The following is a 22,645-nucleotide window of genomic DNA, read 5'->3' as shown; positions in this document are numbered from 1 at the left end:
CAGCGACAAGCTTCTCCAACATATGACCTCGGCAATGAAAGAGGTGGCTCTAAATTTGTGCACCATTCCCAAAGGCATTCAGAGCTAGCCACTCCAAGGCAATTTTGGAAGCCACTATAAAGCCATAAACTGGACTAAATTATGCCTCGCCATTCATTGTGCAGAGGAACTGGAGGGCATTCAGTTTGCTGATGCTCCTCCAGCCCTGTTGAAGTGTAAACCTGTGAATCTTCTTTTTCTTAGCTTACTAGAATGAGGACATTTTTCTCCATTGCGTGACAGAGCATCCTCTGCATGGACAGTCATGTGGGGATGGAATCTTCCAGCTTGTCTTTTTTCCCTGGGACTAGTCCTCAAACTTTTCTTAAACAAGCAGATAGAGTGAATACAAGACTATACCCTGTAGCTTGCAGCTTTTTTTTGCTCAGAGGCTGGATGTCGAAGTCTGCTCTTGTGCCTGTGAAGCATTAGTCTAACAGCAGGGTGATTTGCCGCCTGTGCCTGCAAATCTCTGGGAAGATGGAGAGTACTGACTTCTGGGCTTGTTGCTCCAGTTGTGTTCAGCCTGTGTATGGGAGGAGTGATGCATTGTGTTGGAAGCTGCCGCCAGGCTGTCACCCCTCTCTCCCCTGGTCAGTGCCTGCTGGTAACTGCTGGAAATGTTCCCTCAGTGACTCTTCCTGCTGTCACCTCCGTGCAGTCCCACTTGTGGGAGAGGATCACGAGAGATGGGATGTGACTTGCCAGAAATGATATTGAGGCCCAATCTCATCCTGCTTGTGAGGCGATGTTGCCATTGCTGACTCTCTGGAGTGCTGAGTGTGGATGCCTGCAGCCTCAGGGCATCATGCTGCTTGCCTGGACCTGTGGCTTAGGCAGAAGCAGTGGTCTCTGCTGGGTTCCCAGCTGAGCCATAAGCTCCTGGAGCTGCCAGCAATGCCGGTAGCCAGCTCTTCCAACAGTCCCCCAGGCAGATGCAGCCACTCACCCCGTTCGAGGAGAGAAACAAAAGCCCTGAGGAGAAGAGCCAGGAGCTGGGAGGATCTGTCCCAGCAGAAAAGGCTCTGCCTGCCCCTCAGAGCTGCCTGGAGTTGCAGGCAGCGTGGTGGCTGCTGGCTTGGCAAGCAGGAAGAGGCAGCTGCTGGGGCGGGAGCTAAACAAGTCAGTGTCCAGGTGACGAGGCAGCAGCTACTTTTCTGCCTGGACCTACCTCTCTGCAGCTTGCTTCTGTGGGAAGGGAGGCAAGTCCTGCTCTGACTCAGACTCGCCACAAGCCACATCAGTTGGAGGCCTGGGGTTTTTTTTGTTTTTTTGGTTTAGGGTTGTTTTTGTTTTGTTGTTTAGGGGGTTTTCTTTCATGGATATTTGGGGATATTCCTATTGACTCTAGTTTGTCTTCTCCTCTCACGTATATAATGGTCAGAAAGATGAGGTGGGATTCCAGGAATAATCACTTGCCTTTTTTCTGCCCATGTATCTCGCATTTTCCAGGCTGATGCTTGTCTGTTTCTGGATAGTGCTAGCCTCTTGCAACGTTATTGATCGTGAAGCTCTTGGGCATAGAGTGTCTGCTCTCCCGTCTCTTAGCTGTGGCACATATTTAGCCTGATGCCTCCAGTCACTGCTTTGGAGGGTCAAAGTGGACCACAGATTTTACATGGAGCTTGCAGACTGGAGCATTTTTGTGGTGATTGAACTTCTACTTTCAATGCCTTGACATCCTTACTTGGGAAAGGCTGCAGTTCTTTGGGATAGGCTTCTCTTCCTGTGTTTTTTTCCCTCCATCCTCTCACTATTTCTGTCATTCTCCAGACCTGGGAGGTTTCTTCCTTTCTATTCTAGTCTCTCTACAGGCAGCAGTTTCATACTTAGCTTTGCACTCACCAGACCTCATCACTGCTGCTTTCCGTCTTCACAATTTTTTTAGCAAGTGATTAAGTAGATAGTGTTGATACTTCTGTATTGGAATCGGGCTTTTCACATGCTACTCCAATTAGGTTAGTTGGGAACAGGAGAATGAAACACTTCTTACTTCATGCTGTCTGCAGAGTTGGAAAGGCAGCCTTGCATCCGTAGGCTCAGCCTATGACTTAGGTGCCTTCCTTCGGGATTGCAAAGCCTGAAAAACTTCTTGTTTTTTTGCTGAACAATCTTGCTCATCATTTGTCCTGTAAATTCCCTGACATCTGTCTGGCAAGCCACGGTATGCATCTTTTTCTAGAAAGTGACTCGAAAGAACTGAAGGATTTCTGTTTTCATCTTTAATCTAGAAAACCTTCTGCAAGTTGCTTTCACAGATCTATTTAAAGGAAAATAAAAGTGTGAATCTGCCCACCGAGGGGATTCTAGATTTTATTTTATTTTTTAACGGCTGGCTCTGGATTGAGTTTTTTTAAATACAGGTCTTTTCTCTGAGCAGCTGCCTTATTTGCTCCTGCCATCTCTTCTGTTCTGAAAGTAACATCACTTCAGAGACTTCTTGGAGTAAAAAAGCCTCTTTCAAGTGCTTAGGGTTTTTTTTCCACACCTTCCCTCAGTGGTGTGGTATTGTTTGGCTGAAGTGTCCCTTCCTTTCCACCAACCTTTAATTTTTCTGTAGAGGAGCTGGTTCTGAGGTCACCTCAATTCTCTTCCCAAGGGAAATTCAGACTATAAAAAGTCAACTTTCCTGTCCTTGTTTGGTTGTCAACCTGCTTGCACTCTAACAAAAAAAAAAAAAAGAAAGAAAGAAGAAGAAGGAGTAACCATGCTTTTTGCATGTGGCCCACATTGTGGGATCCAACTTGTTAAGAGTTAGCCCTTGGAGAAAACTCAGCCCTGCCAGTGTCCTGCCGTGGGCAGCAGAGCACAAACCTTCATCCCCTGATCTCCCAGGACTTTCTGGTCTCACAGAAGGACTCAATTCTAGACAGAGTCCTTGGGAAAATGCAGCAGATTGCTTTTCCTGCAATATCTCTGCACTTTTGGATACAGAGTTTGCACAAGGCTTCTGTAAGGATGGCTTCTTGAGTAGCCTTTCTTCTCTTTGTTTGTTCTTTAAGTAAAGATGCTGCCAAGGAGATGTTCCCCACCTTCTTGCCATTGCAGGGCTAAGCTTAATGTTCCCCCTCATGCTGCCACATTAAGACCTCATCCTTGCTCCCGCCTCTCTTGCTTTCCTCTTCTCCCCTGCCATCCCTGTACCTACCCTGCAACCACCCTTAGCCAAAAATGGACAAGCCTGTCCGGGCCCAGGCTGCTGGAGGAGTTGGTTCCCCTTCAGATCAAGCAGTTACAGGTAAGGAGGTGAGATTTTCTCCCAGCCAGGCGGTGCCGTGGTGGCTTTAGGCTGGCACAACACGGCACAGCACCGTATGGGGTTGTGCCCCGGCACCTGGTGCGGGGCATTTCATCAAAGCCGTTTTTATCAGAGCGTCGTAACTGTTGATGTAACTGGCGAGATGCTATTTACAATTTGAACATGGAACGCTTAAAATATTAATGATTTGAAAGTGTAATTGGTAGATCTCTTAAGCAGTCGAGGAGTGTGAAGTGCTAGCAATGTGTTTTCCTTTTAACACACCATGCGATGTGTAATGCCTTTCCTTCCCATTTAGGCTTGCCCGTATTCCCAGTGTCTCCGCACATGAAGAGCCTTTCATCCACCAATGCAAACAGCAAAAGGCAGGCTCAGCCAAGCTGTACTCCAGCCTCGAGGTTGGCTGCCAAACAGCAGAAAATTAAAGAAAGCCGGAAGACAGATGGGCTGTACACAGACGAAGAGGAGGATTTCCAACATGCATCTCTGCTGCAGAAATACAGCGAGTGTGAGAAGCCATCAGGGAAACGTCAGTGTAAAACAAAACACTTGGCACTGCAGGAGAGGAGAAGGAGGTCATCTCTGACAGGGGATGACACCACAGATATCGAAAATGCTGAAGATAAGGTATCTTTATTTAGACTTAATTGTCCACCAGCCTCTCAGAAGGCAGAGCCAGCCTGCTTAAAAACTACTGCGCTGTCATGCATGCAGGGTAGCGGGGATCATGTTCAAATTTGTCTGTGGATGCTTTTGCACATTTTATTGCTGCTTTTCTGAACGCCAGTTGAAGTTGCTATTGCAGGGGGGGAGGCATCTTTGCATTTAAAAGCTGTGGCAAGTCTTTCTTGAAGGAAAGAAATAAGAAAAGTGTAGTCTTTACTGGCAAAATAGAATCCCTTTGCTGTCTTGTGAAAACTAGAATAAAAGAAACCCCAAGCAACACAATAATGCTTTTGACAGGTCACGGTAACGAGGAAAGTCAGGAAACGACCGGAGCCTACTTCAGACTGTGACTCCTCGCCAGCCAAGTCATACGAGCAGAAGCTGTACGATCGCCTGCAGCAGACTCCCTCATTACTACCCGTCTCACAGCCTGCGCAGCTGCCGGTTGCCAGCCCCCCTCAGGAGACCACCCCGAGCCGGCCCATGCCGCCCGAGGCGCGGAGGCTCATCGTCAATAAGAACGCAGGGGAGACGCTGCTGCAGCGGGCGGCACGCCTGGGGTACGAGGTAAGGCTCCCTCGATGTCATTATTTCAGAGGTTAAAGTTCTCCTTCCAGTTTGCACACGGTCACAGAGTGGTGGGTGTTGGAAAGGGCCTTCTAGAGGTCATCCAGTCCAGCCCCCCTGCTAAAGCAGGTCCACCTTGATCAGGTCACACAGGAGTGTGTCCAGGTGGGTTTTGAAGACCTCCAGAGAAAGAAACTCCACACCCTCACAGTTTTGTAGATGGAAAATTTGTGAAGGGGCAGTCTTGGGTTTGGTTGTTGAAATTTGCAGCAGCCCCTCCCCTCCCCTACTGCATTCCCTTCCCCTTGTGCAGGGCCTGGGGGCAGGTCGTTGCAGGAATGAGTCTCCGCTGCTGATCTGCTGGGGACTCATCAGCGTGAAGGAGCAAAGGGTAAAGTTTTATTGGTAACCCTCGCTTCTGTTTAAATAGAAACCATCTGCAAATGGAGTGAATATATATTGCTTTTTAAAGTAGTCTTTGTGGTGGTCTTTAATGAGCTGTACGTTTTTTGCTTTTATTTGTGAGGAGTGTGGAGTTTAGGGGAAGGGGTTTCTTTTTTGTTCTTTTCTCCAAGGAGTATCTGGTATGTTACACAGGATGTAGCGCTTGGAGTGTCCTCTTGCATGATCAGATGCGTCATAGGAGCACTCTGCATGCTTTATGCTCAGAGTCTGGAGCTACTTGGCATAGCTGGAACAATGTTGTCTAATGAAATGGCCCCCCTGTTGCTACAAAAATCAGAAACCGATGAATCCCGTAGCTCTGCCGTTTTGAAGCACGCTTTTATTGGGGAAATATGGGCATGTAGGTATGAGCGTCGTTGTTGCTCAACTTCAGATCTTGTGGAGAGGTGTTTCATTGCAGAGAGCAGAGCGATGACTGCTTCTGTCACAGCTGCAGGGTTCGCCTTGGTGATGAGAGGGTTGGCTGGACTTCAGAGTTTGGCTTGAGCCCTGTGCTGGAAAGTGGCATCAGCCCGGGCCCAAGTGGGACCTGTCCAGACTCGGGGATTTGTTGAAGCCTCTAAATGCCCTTCGTGTAGCCAGAGAGCCTTGTGTGGAGAGCTGCCTTCTCCAGCTCTGTAAGGCAGGGTTTGTTGGAAGGGTTTTGTTTACCCTAGGCAAAGACTTCTAACCCAGGGCACTTCAACTCAAGCAAAGAGGTGGAGAAGTGATTACAACGTTGCTATGGTAATTGCCATAGTTTAAATGCTTTAATTTACTACAGACCTAATATGTCCTATGGAACCGAAGTCAAACAGCGTTGTAGCGTGTGTTCTGCGTCTGTCGGGGTGTATTTTCTTCCTGCTTGGTGTCTGTCGTGGTGAACAAAATGCCTGGGCGCTTTGCTTTCTCTGCCTAATGCACTCTGCTGAGCCCAGCTTGGTGGGAGCAACTTAGTGATGGGCTGAGGTCTTGCCCAAGTAGGAGTCGAGGGCTCAGGGTTTGCTTTCCTGGTAATGGCAGCTCTCTGCAGCATTGCCTGTCAGCGGACTGGTTGCAGAAAGCTAGAGATGCATGGGGTAACTTCATGTGCTCACCATGGTTTCCTATCATCAGCTGGTCGGGGGTTTTGATTTTCTGACTCAAATTAACCCACAAGTTGTAACGGAGACAGTGTTTTTAAAAGGCTTAAATATTGTGGTGTTTGGACTTGATGGTTTGGCTGGTGTTGCCAATGCAGCAGTGGGTGCTGTTGTTGGCGGAGCGTGGGGCAGGAGAGCTGAGTTGGGCAGGGGAGGGAGAGCCTCCACTGTGTGTGCACCAGCAGTGTCTGTGTCTCTCAGGGCATGGAGCAGGGGGGTGGCTGCACTGCCCTATCGGGGCTTCATTTGGCTTGTGACAAGCTGTGATTGTTTGGTTGCCTGTGGAAGCTCTGTTGCTGTGATGTTTTCCTTACTAGTGATCAGGCTACTGCAGTTAGTAGAAAGCTGCATTCCCTCTGTCTCTAGAAAAAAAACTAGAATGATCAAGAAGTTACACATTCCTCTATTTTTTTTTTCTTTTTAAAAAAAGTCTCATTGGGTCAAGGTAATTTGCTGGTCTGTGACCTGCGGGAGCCACACACATCTGTTTTCTGCCATCCCCATTAGCGGGGCAGCAGCCTCTGCCGGCTGAGGCACAGTGGCCTCCAGGGGCTGATGCTAAGGTGGGGGGGCTGGATGCTCATGGGCACATGGGGGCTTCTCATAGCAGCTGCGGTGGCAATGGGCAACCCCACGGGCCCTCGGCAGCTCGGTGGCAAGGGAGGCAAAGGAGTTGGCATCACTAGGGCCACAGCTTGCAGCGGGATGCTGAGTGCTGATGCAGGGCTTGGAGCTGGAAGTGTCTGGCACCGTGGGGCACCAGAGCCCTGACGGTGGCAGAGATGCTGGATGGGGCAGAGCAGCACCAAGAGCTCTGCCCCAAGACTGGATCAGCTCACACCTGCTTGTGACAGCCTCCCACCTCAAACCCAGAGGTGGCACCTTTGTCGTGCAAAGGTGCTGGCAAACTGTATATGTCACTCCTGGACCTAAGGGGAGCCCAAAGGGTGATAGCTCTGGTGCCTCCACCCCACTCTCAATTGCACAGTATGGATGTGCCCCCCCAGATAGTTTCAGGGAAGGGAACATGCACGTGGTTACAACTTTGTGTGTAAAAGCTGATGTGAGAGTGGAATGTCGAAGGACAAATGCAGCTTGTGTCTGGTCAGATAAATTGCAGGGCTGCAGCCAACAAGGCTCTTTAAAGACAACGCTGCAAAGGGTCTTTGGCTCTGTAAATCTGTGCAGTCTGAGCTGGTGGGCCTTTCCTTCAGTAGGTTTCTGCACCGGGCCTTGCTTCATCAGGATGTTTAGCAGCCCATCCCAGTGTGTGGATGCTCTCGAATCCATCCTATTTTTCCCCATTTGAATCAAATGACTCGAGATAATAGCAGTCTTAAAACTGTAATTTACTTTTTGTGAAGGGGGAATTATAGGGAGCGTAAAATCTTTTTTTGGGGAAAAAAAAATTACAAAAGACTTGCGTAATGAATTTGATGGGAGAGGAAACACTGGCTATCTTTGTGCCCGCTTGTTGTTTTTTGTTGTGCGTCTGGACTTGGAAAGTTCTCTGGTGAATTTGGGATTAAATCCTGCCTGGCAAGGCAGTGAAATCAGATGAATGTGTAGTGTGTGACAGGGATGGGGGACAGATCGGGTTTGTTTCCAGGGGATGTAAACACTAAGAAAGACAGAGCATTTCCAGGCAGGGGGAGAGAGTTTGTTTGCCCTGGGGATGCCTCACAGGAGGGATCCTGGTGGCACTGCCACAAGAGGCCCTGAGCATCATCCTGCCCTTGCACAGCTCCCTTAGTGGTCCTGCACCCTGCCTGAGAACAAGCGTGGCTTCTGGGGTTTGGCATGGAGCTGCAGGGAAGCCTTATGGCTCTATTCTAATCCCTCACCCAAGGGCCATGTTTTCAGGTTGCGTGGAGAAGAATAAGTGCTTCTTGGTGGCAACTCGGGTGCCCAGAGCATGGCGGTAGCAAAGGGGGAGATGCTGACCCCTTCCTTTGGAAAAGGGGCGGGAGGGACTGCAGAGCAGCAGAAGGTGGAGGTGGTAGACACTAGAGCAAAAGGCATCTTTTTGAAGAGGAGACTGGAGCGTGCATATTAGCATGCACCTTTAAACATTACTGTTTGTGATTTGGCTAACAAAACTGCAGGCAGCAGGAGCCGCAGTGGCACCGATCTTGCTAGCTTGTGACATGCTAACTTGACTCTTTGGATTAGCTGCGAGTGATTTTCAGATTGCTGGTTTAAATAGAGCACCTGAACAGACATTAAATTGCCCCCTGGCACTTCCATACAGCCTTTCTCCAACTTCAGTGAGAGGTGCTTGTGAAACCAAAAGTGTGTTTGTGGCACCACATGTTCCTGTATTCAGCAATGATGGCTGATTTTTTTTTTTTTTGGTAAATTGAATAAATCATGTTAAAAAAAGTTAATGAGGCATTTAATTAATTAACAATGTAGAGTTTTATGGTCTTTATGGTTACATTTTGTGGTTAATGACATTCTTCTTATAGCCTCTTAACACGGAATTGCCTGACAAAATCAGCCTTTTCGTCCAGTAGTAGGTATTCCACCCTGGGATGAGCCTTTCCTTTTTACAAAAATAGATGAAAGGTCTTTTATTTTGAGTTGTAGAGTCTGTTTTAAATGGTAACTGCATGCTAAAAGTGGAGCCAAATACAGCAGCCGCTTCTGCTACCTATATCCATCTGCTAATTTGCCTGGCAGGGTGGTCTGGTTTTAAAAGAAAACTCATACCTCCAGGGTATAATTTTGCACAGCCCTTTCTTAGGGGCTTGAGTGAGCCCAGGGTAAAGAGCATCTGTTCTGGACTGATTTTTGGCCTTTGGGCTGACTGGCAGGAACATTAGGAGCCTATGTTCAGCAAGAGGCAGGACTGTGGGGATCCCAGGTGAAAAACTCATGGGTGCATCAGCTGTAGGTGGTGGAGTGATGGACCATTCCATCCCAGTTGCAGACGACGAGGATGCTCTGGTGCCTGGGACTGGCGGCTCATTAGCTCTGGGCTTTAGCCTGGTTAGTGAGGGCCTGCTAAAAGAGCAGCTTCATGCTGTATCCTGGATACCAGCTCTCAGGTCAGGTATACCCAGAGCACAGATTATTGCGGGCTTTCCGGTAGATTTCAAAATGAGAGGAATAAATGTACCACACCCGGTGGTTGTTATATATTCTCTTGTTTTGGCAAAGCAAACACTCGCCCCCTCTGCATGCCATATCCCACTTTGCGAGGATGTCGCTCAGCCTTCGAGGGGAGCAAATGCAAAATGAATGGCTCGCCACTACTCTGGGAATGCAGAGGCTGTTTTATACGCTTAGAAATGTAGGGGGCTTTTTCCTTCTTCTTTTGTATCTGACACAAATCGAGAAAGACTTGCACCATCCTAAATTTTTGTTTGCTGGAGCAGCCATCGTTTCAAGGCCACGCGACAGCTGAGTCTGGCCTAGGCTCTCGACCGTGGTGTGTTTGACTGTAAGATGAATTGTGTTAAATTCACATGGCTTCCCACAGCGCAGGGCTCGTTATTGGAACCTGGTGCCTGACTTTAGTGCTGCATGCTGAAAACCAGGGCGGGTGAAAATGGGATTTCCCCGATCTTGATAGAGCTGGGCTTTTTTTGTTGTTGATGTTTGTTGTTTGCCGATTGCAAAACCATCCTTTGTGTGTCTTAAATGTGTTTTGTTTCGGGTCATGCGCTTTTTCTCTTTTAAAATCAAACTGACTACTCGGCTGTGCTGCTGTTGTGCTTGCAGAATTTTCTGCTAAAAAATGCAGATGTAAGAGCAAAAGCCATCCTGCCAGCTTTACAGCGTGGAAGTTTTGAGAAATGGAAAGCTGTGAGTTTTGTCTGCAAAAATTTGCACGTTCCCCCTGAGCGATTATTCTTGACATTGGGGGCTGCAGGAAGGTTCCTGCCGGGCACAGAGCTCTCTCGGTGAAGCTTTGCTGAAGCTAGTCTGCTCATGGGAAGTCGTGATCTTTGCAGTGTCTCCTGAATATACATGACTTTCATCAGCTACCCCCTTTTCTTTTGTCTTTTGAACAACCTGTCTCAAAGAAGGGTAACTTAGGCATATCAGTGGGGTTTTGTGTTTTGACCTTCCCCTCTTTGCCTTTTCCTTCAAGAAATCTGCTCCCCTCCTCAGCAGGAAATAACTCAGCCTGTCTGCTTTTCCTCCTATTTCCAGGAAGTGGTTCTATATTGTTTGGAAAACAAGGTGTGTGATGTGAATCATCGTGACAACGCGGGTTACTGTGCCCTGCATGAAGCCTGTGCCAGAGGCTGGCTGAGCATCGTGCGGCATCTCCTCGAATACGGCGCTGATGTCAACTGCAGCGCTCAGGATGGAACCAGGTGAGCAGCACCTCTGGCCCAGCATCTGCTGGGCACCACCACCAACGAGCAGAGGTTTCACTGGCCACGATGGTGGGAGGAAGGGTAATTTTCCTCTCTCTGTGCCTCTTGTTTATCCTCTCCTTGCCCCTCCTCCCCATCCTGCATGAAACCCCCCCAAAGTGGCTAATGCTGCCAAGGTCCCCCTCCATGGTGCCTCTGTATTTCTGGTCCTTAGGCAGGAAGGAGTGTGCAGGACTCGGTGACCTCTGCTCTCTGGTTAATAAAGTGATGGGGACAAGCTTTTGTTGTGACTCCAGTTCAGGGTCTTTTTTTTTTTTCCTTCTGGGCATTTTAATAAGTTGTGCTTTATTTTAATTATTTTTTTTAAGGGTTTGTAAAATTGCCAGTTGCAGGGCAGGAAGGAGTGATACTTGAGCCACAGCCTTGCTCTTATGTACTCCAGTTGTGCCGAAATAGCGGGCTTTGCCTTGTGTTAACAGGGTGACTTTTAAGAGCACTCTGGGCTTTCGCAGCGGTTGGGTGTGTGGGTCCTATATGTGCTGTATCAAAATGTTATTTCGTTGAACTGTTAAATTACCTGCTCATTTGATATTTTGGGGTTTGGGTTTTTTTTAATCCCGAAGTAGCTTTTGTTTGGTTTTTTTTTTTACATTTTTCTTCACTGACAGGGTGCTTAGTTCCTATGCTCAAAGAATAGGTAGTCAGCTTTTCTTTTTTTGCTCTGTGGACATAGAAATGCTGCTTCACACCTTTTTTAAGCTTTTTGTGTATCTCCTAAAGTACTTCTTTAAGCACCTCTGCCGCACTGACCTTGGGGTAACTTATGCTCAGCATATGCAGACTATTACCCATTCTATGCATTTCGGGGGCAGGTCACTTTGTATGCTGTGAAGCTCCTGCAAGCTTGTTATCTTAAATGGTTTATCGAATTCACTATCACCGTCCAAATAGCCAGGGAGGTAAAATTAGCATAACTAAGAGTCTGTCTCTTTTGTTTCTAAGCTCTTTATTTATTAACTTGGGAAGGGAGGAGTCAGGAAAACAAAAGTCCCAAGAGGACGGATTGGAATGGTCCATTAGAAGTTCATGATGGTCAGTCATTACCAGCCTATCAGGGCCCAAAAGAAACTTTCTGGTGAAACACTGAAGCTCTGGCTGGGTTGTCAGATTCCTTCCTCCTCTCCCACTTCTTTGTAAAAAGTCTTATCTCTCTGGACTGACAAACAGCCCTGCATTTTTTGCTGTGACCTATACAATGGAGGAAAGTTGCCATAAAAAGGACCCTAAATTATTTTTGTCTCACTTGTTGGAATAACCTATTTGGAAAATGAACCCCAGGGAATTTCTGACCCTGGGGTCTTAGTCACATGCCGGTTCAGAGTGCGCCTTTAATTCAATCCACAGGTGGAGCTGATTTTCAAGAAAGAAACTTGGCTTGGGTACCCTGAAAAGTTGTTTTGGGGAAAACGTGTTTTAGAAATGAACGTAATAATGAACTGATCATAGATGGTAATGTCAGAACTCAGCTTGTGGTTCCCTTTCTTTTCTGATGACAGACGTTTTGGTGGTGGTGTTGTTTGAAAAGCTGCCAAACAGATGGTGTGAATCCAAACCACATCTGATATACAGATGAAAGATGGTCTGGCTACCCTGATTTGGTCAGGACAGAGGGCAGAAGCTTCTGAAAGGAACTTGTGATCGTTGTTAGACCCTGCCTTTTGGTAGACCCAGGCTCTTCTGTCTATGTAGAGTAAATCACAACATTCATAAGACAAATCTTGTTTCTCTCTTGAAGCCTCAGTAAGTTTTTTTCCTTTAACTTTTAGGAGGAAAAAAGTGTCAGTCTTCCTCGACTCTGTTGCTTTTAAAATTCAAATCCCTGAGCATGTTAACCCCTTGGAAAAGTTCACCACCTTAAAACCAAAAAGCCCCAAACACACCATCAAAGACTTCTCCTCCTCCCCTGCTTTTACCCACACTGAATATGCCTTGTTGCCCCCTCAGCCACCTTACAGCCCCACTAGCCAAAGACATTTTTGGGCGTGCTTGAAGCTCTCATGTCCCCAGACAGCAGCGGTGGATGTGTTAGCTGCCTGAAGCTTCTTCCCTCTGTGTTACTTGCTGCCCGTGGCCTCTGTGGTCAGCTTTTTGGAGGACACTCTGAAAAGTTTTGAAGACTGAGGAACAAAATACCTATATGAAGATGAAAGTTGTAGGAGAGTTCTACAAAGTCTGTGCCTCTGTCCTTTTGGTTGCTTGCAGATGTTCCAATCAGTGTGATGGTTTTGCGCATGTGTGCTTTTGAAAGTGAAGCAAAGACCTGAGCTTCTTGCTTTGGTGTTGCCTTTTGTGTACCTAGACAGCCTGTCTGTCCTAGGTTTTCAGCCTCTGGTTCCTGATGCTATCGGAAATGTTGCTGGAGGCAAAACCAAAGCAGGAGACAAAGCGCCAGGGGCAGGGCAAGGAGGTGACAGCATTTGAGGATGTGAGTATGGTGTAGTCATTCCCTTCAGGCTCAGCTCAGCACAGCCTGCACACCTAATGCACATGTGCCTCTGCCTGAACCCCTGCTGACTGCCCATGTCCCCCTGGCTACTCTATTCACAGCACTCTGTCCTGACTAAATACAATGGTCTTCTGTCTTTTTCCCCTTAAGCTTTATGCTGATTGTGGCTTTCCAAATGCAGTGCCTTCAGACCCTGAATGTACAAGCGCTCTGCTGTTGAATTAGTGGCTAATCAAAGATTATTGTAGAAGAGGGGAGATCTTTAAGACCTGTCTCAGAGGTGCTATGGTCACTAAGGGCTCTTAATCGTCTTACCTATAAATAATAACAGACCATGCTTAAGAGGTGAGTGCTTTCCTTCCCTCACAGGACCCCAGTAAGCCAGTAGCTCAAGGAGGGAGGTCTGACGGCCAGTGGCTGACATTAGTAAGGATGATAGCCAGTGTATGTGGCCTCATCCCCTTACTCTTCTCCTCTTACCTCCCGTGGCATGCCCTAGCTGAACCGGCGCCGCTTTAAAAGCAGAGCCACGTGCCAAAAATGCAGGCATCTCCTGTCTGCTAGCGAGACCTCTCCGTTGCTTCAGAGTTTGCTCGCTAGACTCTCTGCACAACCAGTTCTGCCTCATCCTTCTTGCTGGAGGCTGACAAACTCAGCCCTTTTTTATGTATTTATTTCTTTCCCCCCCATGGGAGGACCGAGCCAGGATGGCTCTCGTCCTATGTCCTTTCAGCTGGGCTTGGCAGAGTGAACCCCTCCAGCGGCTAATTGCATTAAAGAGGCATCCGATGTAGCTGCCCCTCTCTCTGCAATTCGCGCCTTGCCTCTTCTGCGGGGCAACGTTGCGTAACAGAGTAGATGGAAGTAAAAAGCCAAGCGCCAAGATAACGGGTGTGTCGCCTACGAGTGGCTGAGACCTCTATTGTAGTGGGGAAAATTGTGGTGGTGCCTGAAAGGCTGAGAGCAAACCCCATCTGATCTAAATAGTTTACAGTTTTGGTGGTGGAATGATAAACCCCCAGTGAAATGTTTTCCTGACTCTAGTAGCGGTAAAAATAGGAGGAAGAATTCGATGGTACACAGGAGAGGGTAGAGATGTGTGTCTCCTGTAGGATATTGCAGCTCTCGAATGTCCCCGGATCCTTCTGGGGCCTTTAGAAGGATTTGTTTTTAAAAGAGAGCTACGCTACCGTTAACTGTACCGTTAGTGATAGCGTTTATTTCCATGATGCTTAGGGCAGAAAAGATTATATGGGTAAAGCAGCCCAGGAGATGACTCCCAGGGATCTCTTTCCCCCCCCACTCCCTTGCAATCTGAAAAAATTGCTGACTCCAGTAGCCACTTCTTTGTCCTACAAAGAGGATGGTTAAACTCTGCCAAGACTGAAAAATACTCCCTCCTCTGCTGGTCCTGGTGGGAGAAGCAAACGGGTAGCTGTGCCTTTGCATGGTCCTGCTTGTGAGCTTGCCAAGAAGCTGTGCTAGCCAGTAAAAAGAGTCTGTCAGGGCTCTGTTATTGCCTTTTCTCCACTCCGACTTATCTATGGGGAGTCTCCTTCCCCTCCCCCCTGCCCCCTTCCCCACCAGTGTTTTCTTTCCTTCCTTCGCTTCCTACTATTTATTGTTCTTCCTCCTTCTGCATGCCTTTCCTTCCCCTTTGCCTCTATAAAGTCCGCTCTCTTGCCCGAGGTGGCCTCCCTGTGCTCCGTCTGGCAACAAAGACAGGGCTGCCTGCCCCAGTGCTGCCTCGACCCCTGCCTGGCATCACTGCTGGGTGACCTGCAGAACAGGAGATACTCCCATCTCATCTTGGGGTTATAGCCCATGCACTGCGATTTATTTTCCTTCCTGGGGAATGCCCAGGCGCCTTTTAATAAACTCGTCCGGGTGTCGTTAAATCGATTGAAACACTGGGCAGTGATTTAGATGCTGTTTTTAATAAGTTAAGGGATCATCTTGAATTCATTACTGCTTCAAAAGCCACTTAGGTAGGTCCGTTTTTTTTAAAAAAGCAAGACCAACAAACAAGAAAACCCACAAACCAATAAGCCCACAACACTCTTCACCTCCCCCCCCCTCCAACAACCCAGAAAATCCTAATTCTAAAGTAACGTGGAAAACTGTTCAAAATTAAAGACTCCAGTAAAGTGAGTGAGTGGGGGAGAAAAAGTGTCCCCAGCATTTGGCAGCAGCCGTAACTCTTATCCGTTCCAGGTGCCTGTTGCCAGACTTTCAGCCAGGGCTGCTTCATGCGCAGTGGGAGACAGGAGGGTTTGCAGCAAGGCTGACCTTTCTGCTATAGATGCTCGGAGTGTCGCAATGCTTTCTGACAGCCAGAAACACACCTGATATTTCTTCAGCCTCAGCGTCAGCTCCCCTATTAGTTGTTACCTCTTGTGTTGTGTTGTTTGGGACGTTTAACACCAGCCAGGTCCTGGATGCGCTGGGTGCTGCGTGGGTATGCAGTTCTGTGACATTCCCAGTGTGGAAGAACTTGAGTCAGTAGGTGGAGGTGGGAGGCTGAGGCTTGCAGAGGCCCTAGGAATGCTGGCTTCTGCAGCACCGTGTTTCTCAAGCGTGTCAGACAGTTTCAGGGTTAGAGACTTCCCTGACAAATTGAAGGGGGATATCCCCGTGACCCTTTGCAAACGATCCTCGTGGACCAGTCTGGCCTTAAAATGTGACAGTGGCTTTCCAAAGAGTGGCACGTTGGGCTTTGAAGGCATGCTCCTGTTGTGCTCTCTGGTGCCAGGGGTCTGAGGGTGGCATGAGCTGGATTGAGGACTGGCCTCAGCAGCTTGAGGCTTGCTGGCTTGCTGTGTTGGTGATGCGAGGCATGTAGGAGGGCAGGCAGCACGGGATAAGGCCTCTCTCTCTAGGGAGCAAGCCACCTCCAAGTGTACCTCCTTAGGTCGGTAACAGCATTGTATATGCCAAAACCAAAACTGCAGAGAGCTTTCCAGCAAGATAGGGGCAAGTGAGGGTGCTTCACAAGTCACAGACGTTAATCACCCTAAGTCGCAGCCTACTGGGAAGTACTCGGTGTAAGAATGCCTGGAACATAGGTCTTTTTGAGATGGATCAGAGTTCCTCTCCTACCAGCAGAATAATGTGAAAGATAGGGAAACGGTGGGATGACTTCTTCTTCTGACTGGTTTGATCTGCTTCTCCCCTCCCCAGAGCTTGGGGGTGGATGCCAGCCTGTACCAAAGTGATGGTGACGTAAAGGAGACATTGCCACAGGTGGCAGAAGGGGTGGTGGGACATGGCCTTGCAAGAGGGAGTTTCAGTCATGGTCATTAGCCAACTGTGTTGCCTGGCAGATTGGTAGATGGAGTTTGAAGGGTTTGTTTGTGCTTCCAGATGACTTCTCATAATGCCGTTCTGAAAGCTCACCAGAAAGGCAGGACCTGATCCTAGTTAAAGTCCTTCCTTGCTTCTCTTGCCTTTTAATATACCTGTCTGAGAGCTTGAAAGCCTTGTTGGGGGGCAGCGGTGTTGACAGCCTAAAGGAGGAGGAGTGTAGGGTTGAGTTGAAGTGCCATGATCACTGGCCATGCATTTTGACTCCCCTTTCAGTTCCCTGCTCATTGCTGTCTAAGGAAAAGATGGGATTTTAACACATCTTCATTAGTCTGAAGGGTAATATGTTTTGCTTTCAGACAGCTCCCCGTTACGTATAATCAATTTTAAAGGCAAAAGTTAATGCGATTTATAATTAGTGATAGCGAATTCTAAACCTGGAATCGCAGGCATGTGTATTAATGAATAATCCTTCTGTAGGCTCACAAAATCTATGTCTGAGCTTGTATAGATTGCTTATGCCACGTAAAATGCATGGGTGTACTAAACTTAACATGTTTTCCTGTTCTCCAAGTGGAAAGGTTGAATTGTCCTGCAGATATTTTAAAGAGGATATAGTGTGGAAGTTTTAACTCCTAGCAAATCTTCATAACTGACTTCTGTGTACATAATTTAGGAGCTTTGGGTAACCGATTTCTGTGCTTACCCAGAGGCAGGCTGAGTGAGCCCTTGCTCCACAACACACTGTTAAGTTGGCAGAGATTTGGAGTGGTAGAGTGATTTGCAGCAAAATGATGCCTGTGAGGCTTCACACAAACTCCTGCTTTCTATTACAGCAGTGTAGTTATTTCATTGGCCTTTAAATGGGATGGGACAACACTTTTTTCCATTGTGACCAGTGATAGGGCTAGGAGTAATGGACAAAAGCTGGAACACAAAAAGTTCCACTTAAGGAAAAAACTTTGCTGTGAGGATGAGGAAGCCCTGGCACAGGCTGCCCAGGGAGGATGTAGAGTCTCCTTCTCTGGAGGTTTTCAAAATCCACCTGAGTGTATTCCTGTGTGACCTGATCTAGGTGAACCTGTTTTAGCAGGGGAATTGGACTAGGTGATCTTTAGAGGTCCCTTCCAACCCCTACCATTCTGCCATTCTGTGAAATACCTATGGCAATGAGCAAATGTAAGAGAAATACCTGCCTTGAGTGGTTTGACTGTGAAAAGACAATAGGGGAGGGAATGATGTGCAAGCAAGACCAACAATATAATGATTGGCAGCTGTATTAGTAGTGTTATTTGTTATAAATAACTTTGATCTGAAGTCAGAAGTTTCTTGTCAAACACATTTGCATAATGCTATAAGGTCAAAATGTAACTCCCTGATCTTTTTTATTTCCCCCAGACCGATCCATGATGCGGTTGAAAACGATCACTTGGAAATTGTCCGCCTGCTACTGTCTTACGGTGCTGATCCAACGCTCGCGACCTACTCTGGGAGGACCATCGTGAAAATGACTCACAGCGAGCTCATGGAGACCTTCCTCACAGGTCGGTGACTGCATTGCGTGGGGTTTTGCTGCTCATGGCAGATGGGGGGACGTTCCCTGGCCTCCCAAAGTCCCTGCTGCCCGGTGGGGATGGCTCTGTGCCAAGGAGTGTCATAGGGTATGCTGCAGGAGCTCCCTCTCTGCCCACAGTGGCTGCAGGTGGGAAGCATGTCCATGCATGGGGGCTCCTTCTGATTGAAGCTCTTAGTAAGTCATAAGGACTATGCCTCCATCAGATTTAATAGGTAGGCAGGAGGTCAGCAGGCTGTTTTGGTGCCTTCAGTTTCCTGCCCAAAAGGAAAATAAGAAAGTTGCCAAACTGAATAGCTGTTTGTTAAACACAATCATGCTTTCCCAGGATCTTGATTTTTATCCTTCTGGTACTTGCCTTTCTGCGAGTTCTGCCGTATGTTATATCTGAAACACTCTAGAGCTATGTTAAAGGTTCTTGTCTTTAAACGTGTCCATGTTCTAACATCTAAGTTTTAGGTATTTTTCCTTTTAATTTTGGATAAAGATACTTGCATTCCTTACTAACTTACCTCTGAAAATGTTTGCAGTGTTCACATTCAGTGAGTTTAAGTATTAGTCCACATACCTCTTTAAATGATGCAGTGTACAAAGCACATAGGTGTATCAGGATTCCCGTGAAGTCTAGTATCTTGGCATCTTGAGTCCCAGTGTCTTTTCATCAAGTCAGCTAGCAAATCTCCCACATTATGCCTTTTCCATCAGTTTCTTTGGGGCCACCGTTTCCCCCCCAAGCTGATATCCAGCATAAATATGCAGGCTAAAAAGTGTGGTACAGTCTCGTCTTTCACAAAGACAAAGTGCAACTTTCAGTTTCTGAAGCTTGAAGGTTGAGTCTATCCGTGTTAGACCTTGGGTGATTATTTGATGCGGTGGGTCGTTATTTGATAAAGGAGAAAGGCAGATCCCGGTAATATTTGCAACAATGGTGTGTACATGCTGTTGTTTGTAGCACGTGGTACAGGAATATGGCGTGGAGGGGTTTTTTTTTTTGATGGGAAGTGTGGAGGATGCGTAGTGAGACTGTATGACACACGGTCTGCTAAACTTGCCAGCTTTTTGTTCTCATCAGTATGTTTTTGTTGTTGTTTTTTCCTCTCCAGAGTATTTAACTGACCTGCAAGGTCGAAGTGTTGATGACCCTGGTTTGTACTGGGATTTCTATGGCAGCTCTGTGTGCGGTGAGCAAATGTTACCTTCTATTTCTTTGTATGCGGAGACTTTCAAAACACACGGCACGTGGGGGTGGGGGCTGTTTTTGTTTTTACGGTAGAGGAAGCTAGGAAGGAAGCAAACTGATTTTATTTACAGATCACGTTATTGGAAGAAAAAGCGAGACCTGCAGCAGTCTCTTCAGTGCTGACTTGGCACCTTTTATTCAATTTTATTTAGATCCAAAAGACGAATCTGGGTTTGACATCTTGGCAAATCCTCCTGGCCCAGGTGATGAAGACGAAGATGGCTTTAGCGACGTGTTTGAATTCGAATTTTCAGATGAGCCTCCCTTGCCGTGTTACAACATTCAAGTGTGTCTCTCTCAGGGGTAAGAACAAATAACAGGGTTTTAGGATAAAAATAGCTGAGACGATCTGCTTGGCACGGCAGCAGTTTGCTCCTGTGGGGAATTGCGTTTGCATTTATCTAACGTAAACGAGAAAGTAATACCGTAACCTCTGGGCTTTTTAGAAATAAGCTTAATAGGCAGTGAGAGGAGGGGCAAAGGCTGACTTGTCGGGGCACTGTTTTTGAGTGCCGTGAGCTGGATGAATGGCAATTGTACACAGATTCCTTCTCTCATCCCGAACAGGCTTCTCGGTTATAATGTCCCCAAAATACAAGTGATGCTTCTTAAATTCGGATATCCTGTTTGTAAGGTGTTCTCAGTTTTATTCAGCGGGCTTTTCTGTTTTGCTGAGTGGACTTACTTTTGTGGGCGGTGACACAAAATGACGCCATTACTGCTGTTCTAGACTTAGCAGCAGAACCGATTTCGGGTCCTGAGTCGTATCAAACAAATAAGGGTCTCGCGGAAGATGCTGTGATACTTAATAAACAAAGATTTGGAAAATTTAATCATCTTCTACGTTCAAAATAGAAATTAGCTTCGTAAAGTGTTGCCATTTGTCGTTTGCACCAGTTTTGATGGTAGCCGTGGGGAAAATACTAATCGTGCAGGAGTGCAAGGTTTTAGCGTGCTCTCACTGTTTGGGTGATGGCTATAACCAGAGTTCTCCAAAGTGGACGAGTACTAAGATGGAATTAAAAAATTTCTTAATCTGAGAAAAAAACCTGGGCTGACTTGTATGTAATATTGACCTCTCTGGAAGTCAGAGATGCTGAAATTTAGCTGTCTCCTGACTTGCTAAACGAGAGTCGGGCTCAGCTGGGTAGCTGTTGGGATGACTGCTGACCCACGCACTCATGAGCCCTGGGTTTATAGGCTCCAGTGCTTCTGCATGCCTGGACTCCCTCCTTCCCCAAAGCTGTGGGCAGTGGTGATACAAGTAAATACGTAGATGTATTTACATGTATGTTATATTCACCTCCCCTACCCGGGCAGCAGCTTTGTTTTCAGGGGGGTTGCTTGTGTGAGAGGATTTGACATGCAGCAGTATGTTGAAGAGTCAAGAAGTCCATGACTTTTAATGTCAGTTACTGGAGCCTGTTTCTCCTTTGCTTTCACAGACCACGAAACTGGCTTCTGCTCTCGGATGTGGTGAAGAGGCTAAAAATGTCATCTCGCATCTTCCGCTGCAACTTCCCCAATCTGGAAGTTGTCACCATCACGGAGGCAGAGTTTTACAAACAGACTTCCCTCAGCCAGTTGTTCTCTTGCCCTACGGACCTTGAAGCTTTTAACCCAGAGAGCAAAGAGCTGTTGGACTTGGTGGAGTTCACAAGCGAGCTCAAGACTTTGCTTGGCTCCTCGCTTCACTGGCTGCACCCACACGAGGACCCTCCCTTCGACATCCTCTGGTGAACCGTTCAGGCCGTTTAATGTACAGCGCTCTATACAGTTACTTCTTTATGTATATGTGTTCAGATGCAATTGTTTCTGTAAAGAAAGGACACTATTAAATATGAAAATATCTTTCCTTTATATAAGAGATCTGAATTCCAGTTGGATGGATTTTGGAAGAATTTTTTTTTAACTCCAATCAGTTTTTACAGAATTGTTATATAATGTTTCTTTAAATGCACACAGGCTTTGGGATAAGTTTGTTATTACTCGGAACACATCTTTTTTTCTTCTTCTTCGTCTTTTTCTTTTATTTTTAAGGAACACACCCACACATTGACTTTGTTTCATACAAAGCACTGATTACGCAGAACATACTTTTTCTAGGTGATGTGATCAAAGTCGTGTGGCTTGTTTGGGAGATAGAATTCGGTAAGGCACTTGGTGATATTATTTTTTTGGTTTTTTGTTTACAGAATTACCTGCTTTGGCCAGGTAAGCACTATTGAATATAATTCAATAGTTTGTAATATAAATTAAACCATATCCATACGCATCAACTAATTGTAAGAACTTTTATATCCTAATTTAAAAGCTGTGAAATTTAGTTTTCACACATCAAACCGGATTGTTTATATATGTTTAAACATTTTATGCTCTTTATTTAAAGAAGACTTTGAACTATTTTTTCTGTACCTTGTAAAATATTGAAAAACTAACATATGTTGAAGTTGCTTGAAACTGTACATAAACTAAATTTTCTGAATTGTGTGTTTATGTTTGAGATCTGTGTTTTAACTTTGTAAGTAAATCTCCTGCCTTTGTATTTATATTTTACAAAAATTTTCTTAAAGGCAATAAAACTGTTGAGAAATTAAGAGGCTAAAGTGACTCCCATTGGTTCTGTGCTTGGCTGTGAAGCAAGTTCCGACTCGCTTGTGTTGATGCGAGGAGGCTTCTCCGCACGTGGTCCCTGAAGCGGAGCAGAGCTGGCACAGCTGTCAGCCAGCAGCTGATGAAATCCGAGGTGGAATCTGCATTGGCTTTCTGACTTTAAGGTTGCAAGAAAACATAGGGTGGGCTCCTTTTGTGGAACAGAGGTTTAAAAGCAGCACTCGCAATACTTTCTAGTCCGCTTTTTAGTTGAAGAATTGTGAATAGGTTCAATTATTTTCCCTTTGCCATCATTTTAAGTTGAATTGACTCAATTCTCTTTTCTGCGGTGTCTGCAGAGGGGAGGAAAATAGCACCAAGGTAAATGCTTCAGTTTTAATGTGCGACATTAAAGCCATGAGCACTCTTTGGGGGAAACTAAAGGGACAGTAGCTAGAATGTCACTTTTACACAGCTCAGGAATTTGCATCTGAGAGACTGGACTCCCTGAGCTTTGGTAGATCCCGTCTTACAGATCTGGATCTGCCCTTCCCCTTGTGGAAAGAATTTCTGTGAACCCAAACCTGATTTTTGCTTTGAGGCTCTTTTTAACACTAGCATGTCCAGCTTCATCTGAGATGTTTAAGTCATGCTGCTCTTCTGATGAGGGCCAGGACAACCCACCAAAAGGGTCTTGAGCAGAGTGTCTGGATAAAGCATCTGGGGAAAAGTTTCTCCATCTGGAGCAGTGAGGCTCAGAGGTTTTGATTAACAGAGAGTGTACTGTGGCTTAAAGCTTTGCTCTTGGGAGAGTTTAAGAAAGGATGTGAATTACCCTGGTCCTGAAGGTAAGGGGTCATTTCTGAAGGTGCCTCAAAGGGGCAGACCCAGAGCTGATGTCTCGCCTGGTGTGTTGCCATTGAGTCTTTTACCAAACTGTTTGTGCTGTGTGGCTTCAGTGGGACTGTGGCTATAGGGGTAAG

The 22,645-nt window shown here is 46.6% G+C and overlaps 1 protein-coding gene across 11 annotated transcripts in view; it reads left to right on the top strand.

The window, feature by feature from the left end:
* The window catches only part of BCOR (BCL6 corepressor), an 82,596-nt gene extending 60,929 nt beyond the window's left edge, over positions 1-21,667 (top strand). For all 11 annotated transcript variants that reach the window (XM_062000076.1, XM_062000069.1, XM_062000090.1 and 8 more), the window contains 7 exons: positions 3,597-3,925; positions 4,262-4,531; positions 10,279-10,445; positions 17,656-17,801; positions 18,934-19,011; positions 19,223-19,373; positions 20,516-21,667. In XM_062000076.1, the coding sequence (XP_061856060.1) occupies positions 3,597-3,925; positions 4,262-4,531; positions 10,279-10,445; positions 17,656-17,801; positions 18,934-19,011; positions 19,223-19,373; positions 20,516-20,810 (1,436 nt within the window). In that variant the 3' untranslated portion in view covers positions 20,811-21,667. The remainder of the gene's footprint in view (positions 1-3,596; positions 3,926-4,261; positions 4,532-10,278; positions 10,446-17,655; positions 17,802-18,933; positions 19,012-19,222; positions 19,374-20,515) is intronic.
* Positions 21,668-22,645: the final 978 nt, after the last annotated feature.

The sequence above is a fragment of the Colius striatus genome, chromosome 1 (genome assembly GCF_028858725.1).
Source record: "Colius striatus isolate bColStr4 chromosome 1, bColStr4.1.hap1, whole genome shotgun sequence".
NCBI lineage: Eukaryota > Metazoa > Chordata > Aves > Coliiformes > Coliidae > Colius > Colius striatus.
Note: the sequence above shows the minus strand (reverse complement) of the source record. Positions and strands in the feature narration are given on the sequence as shown.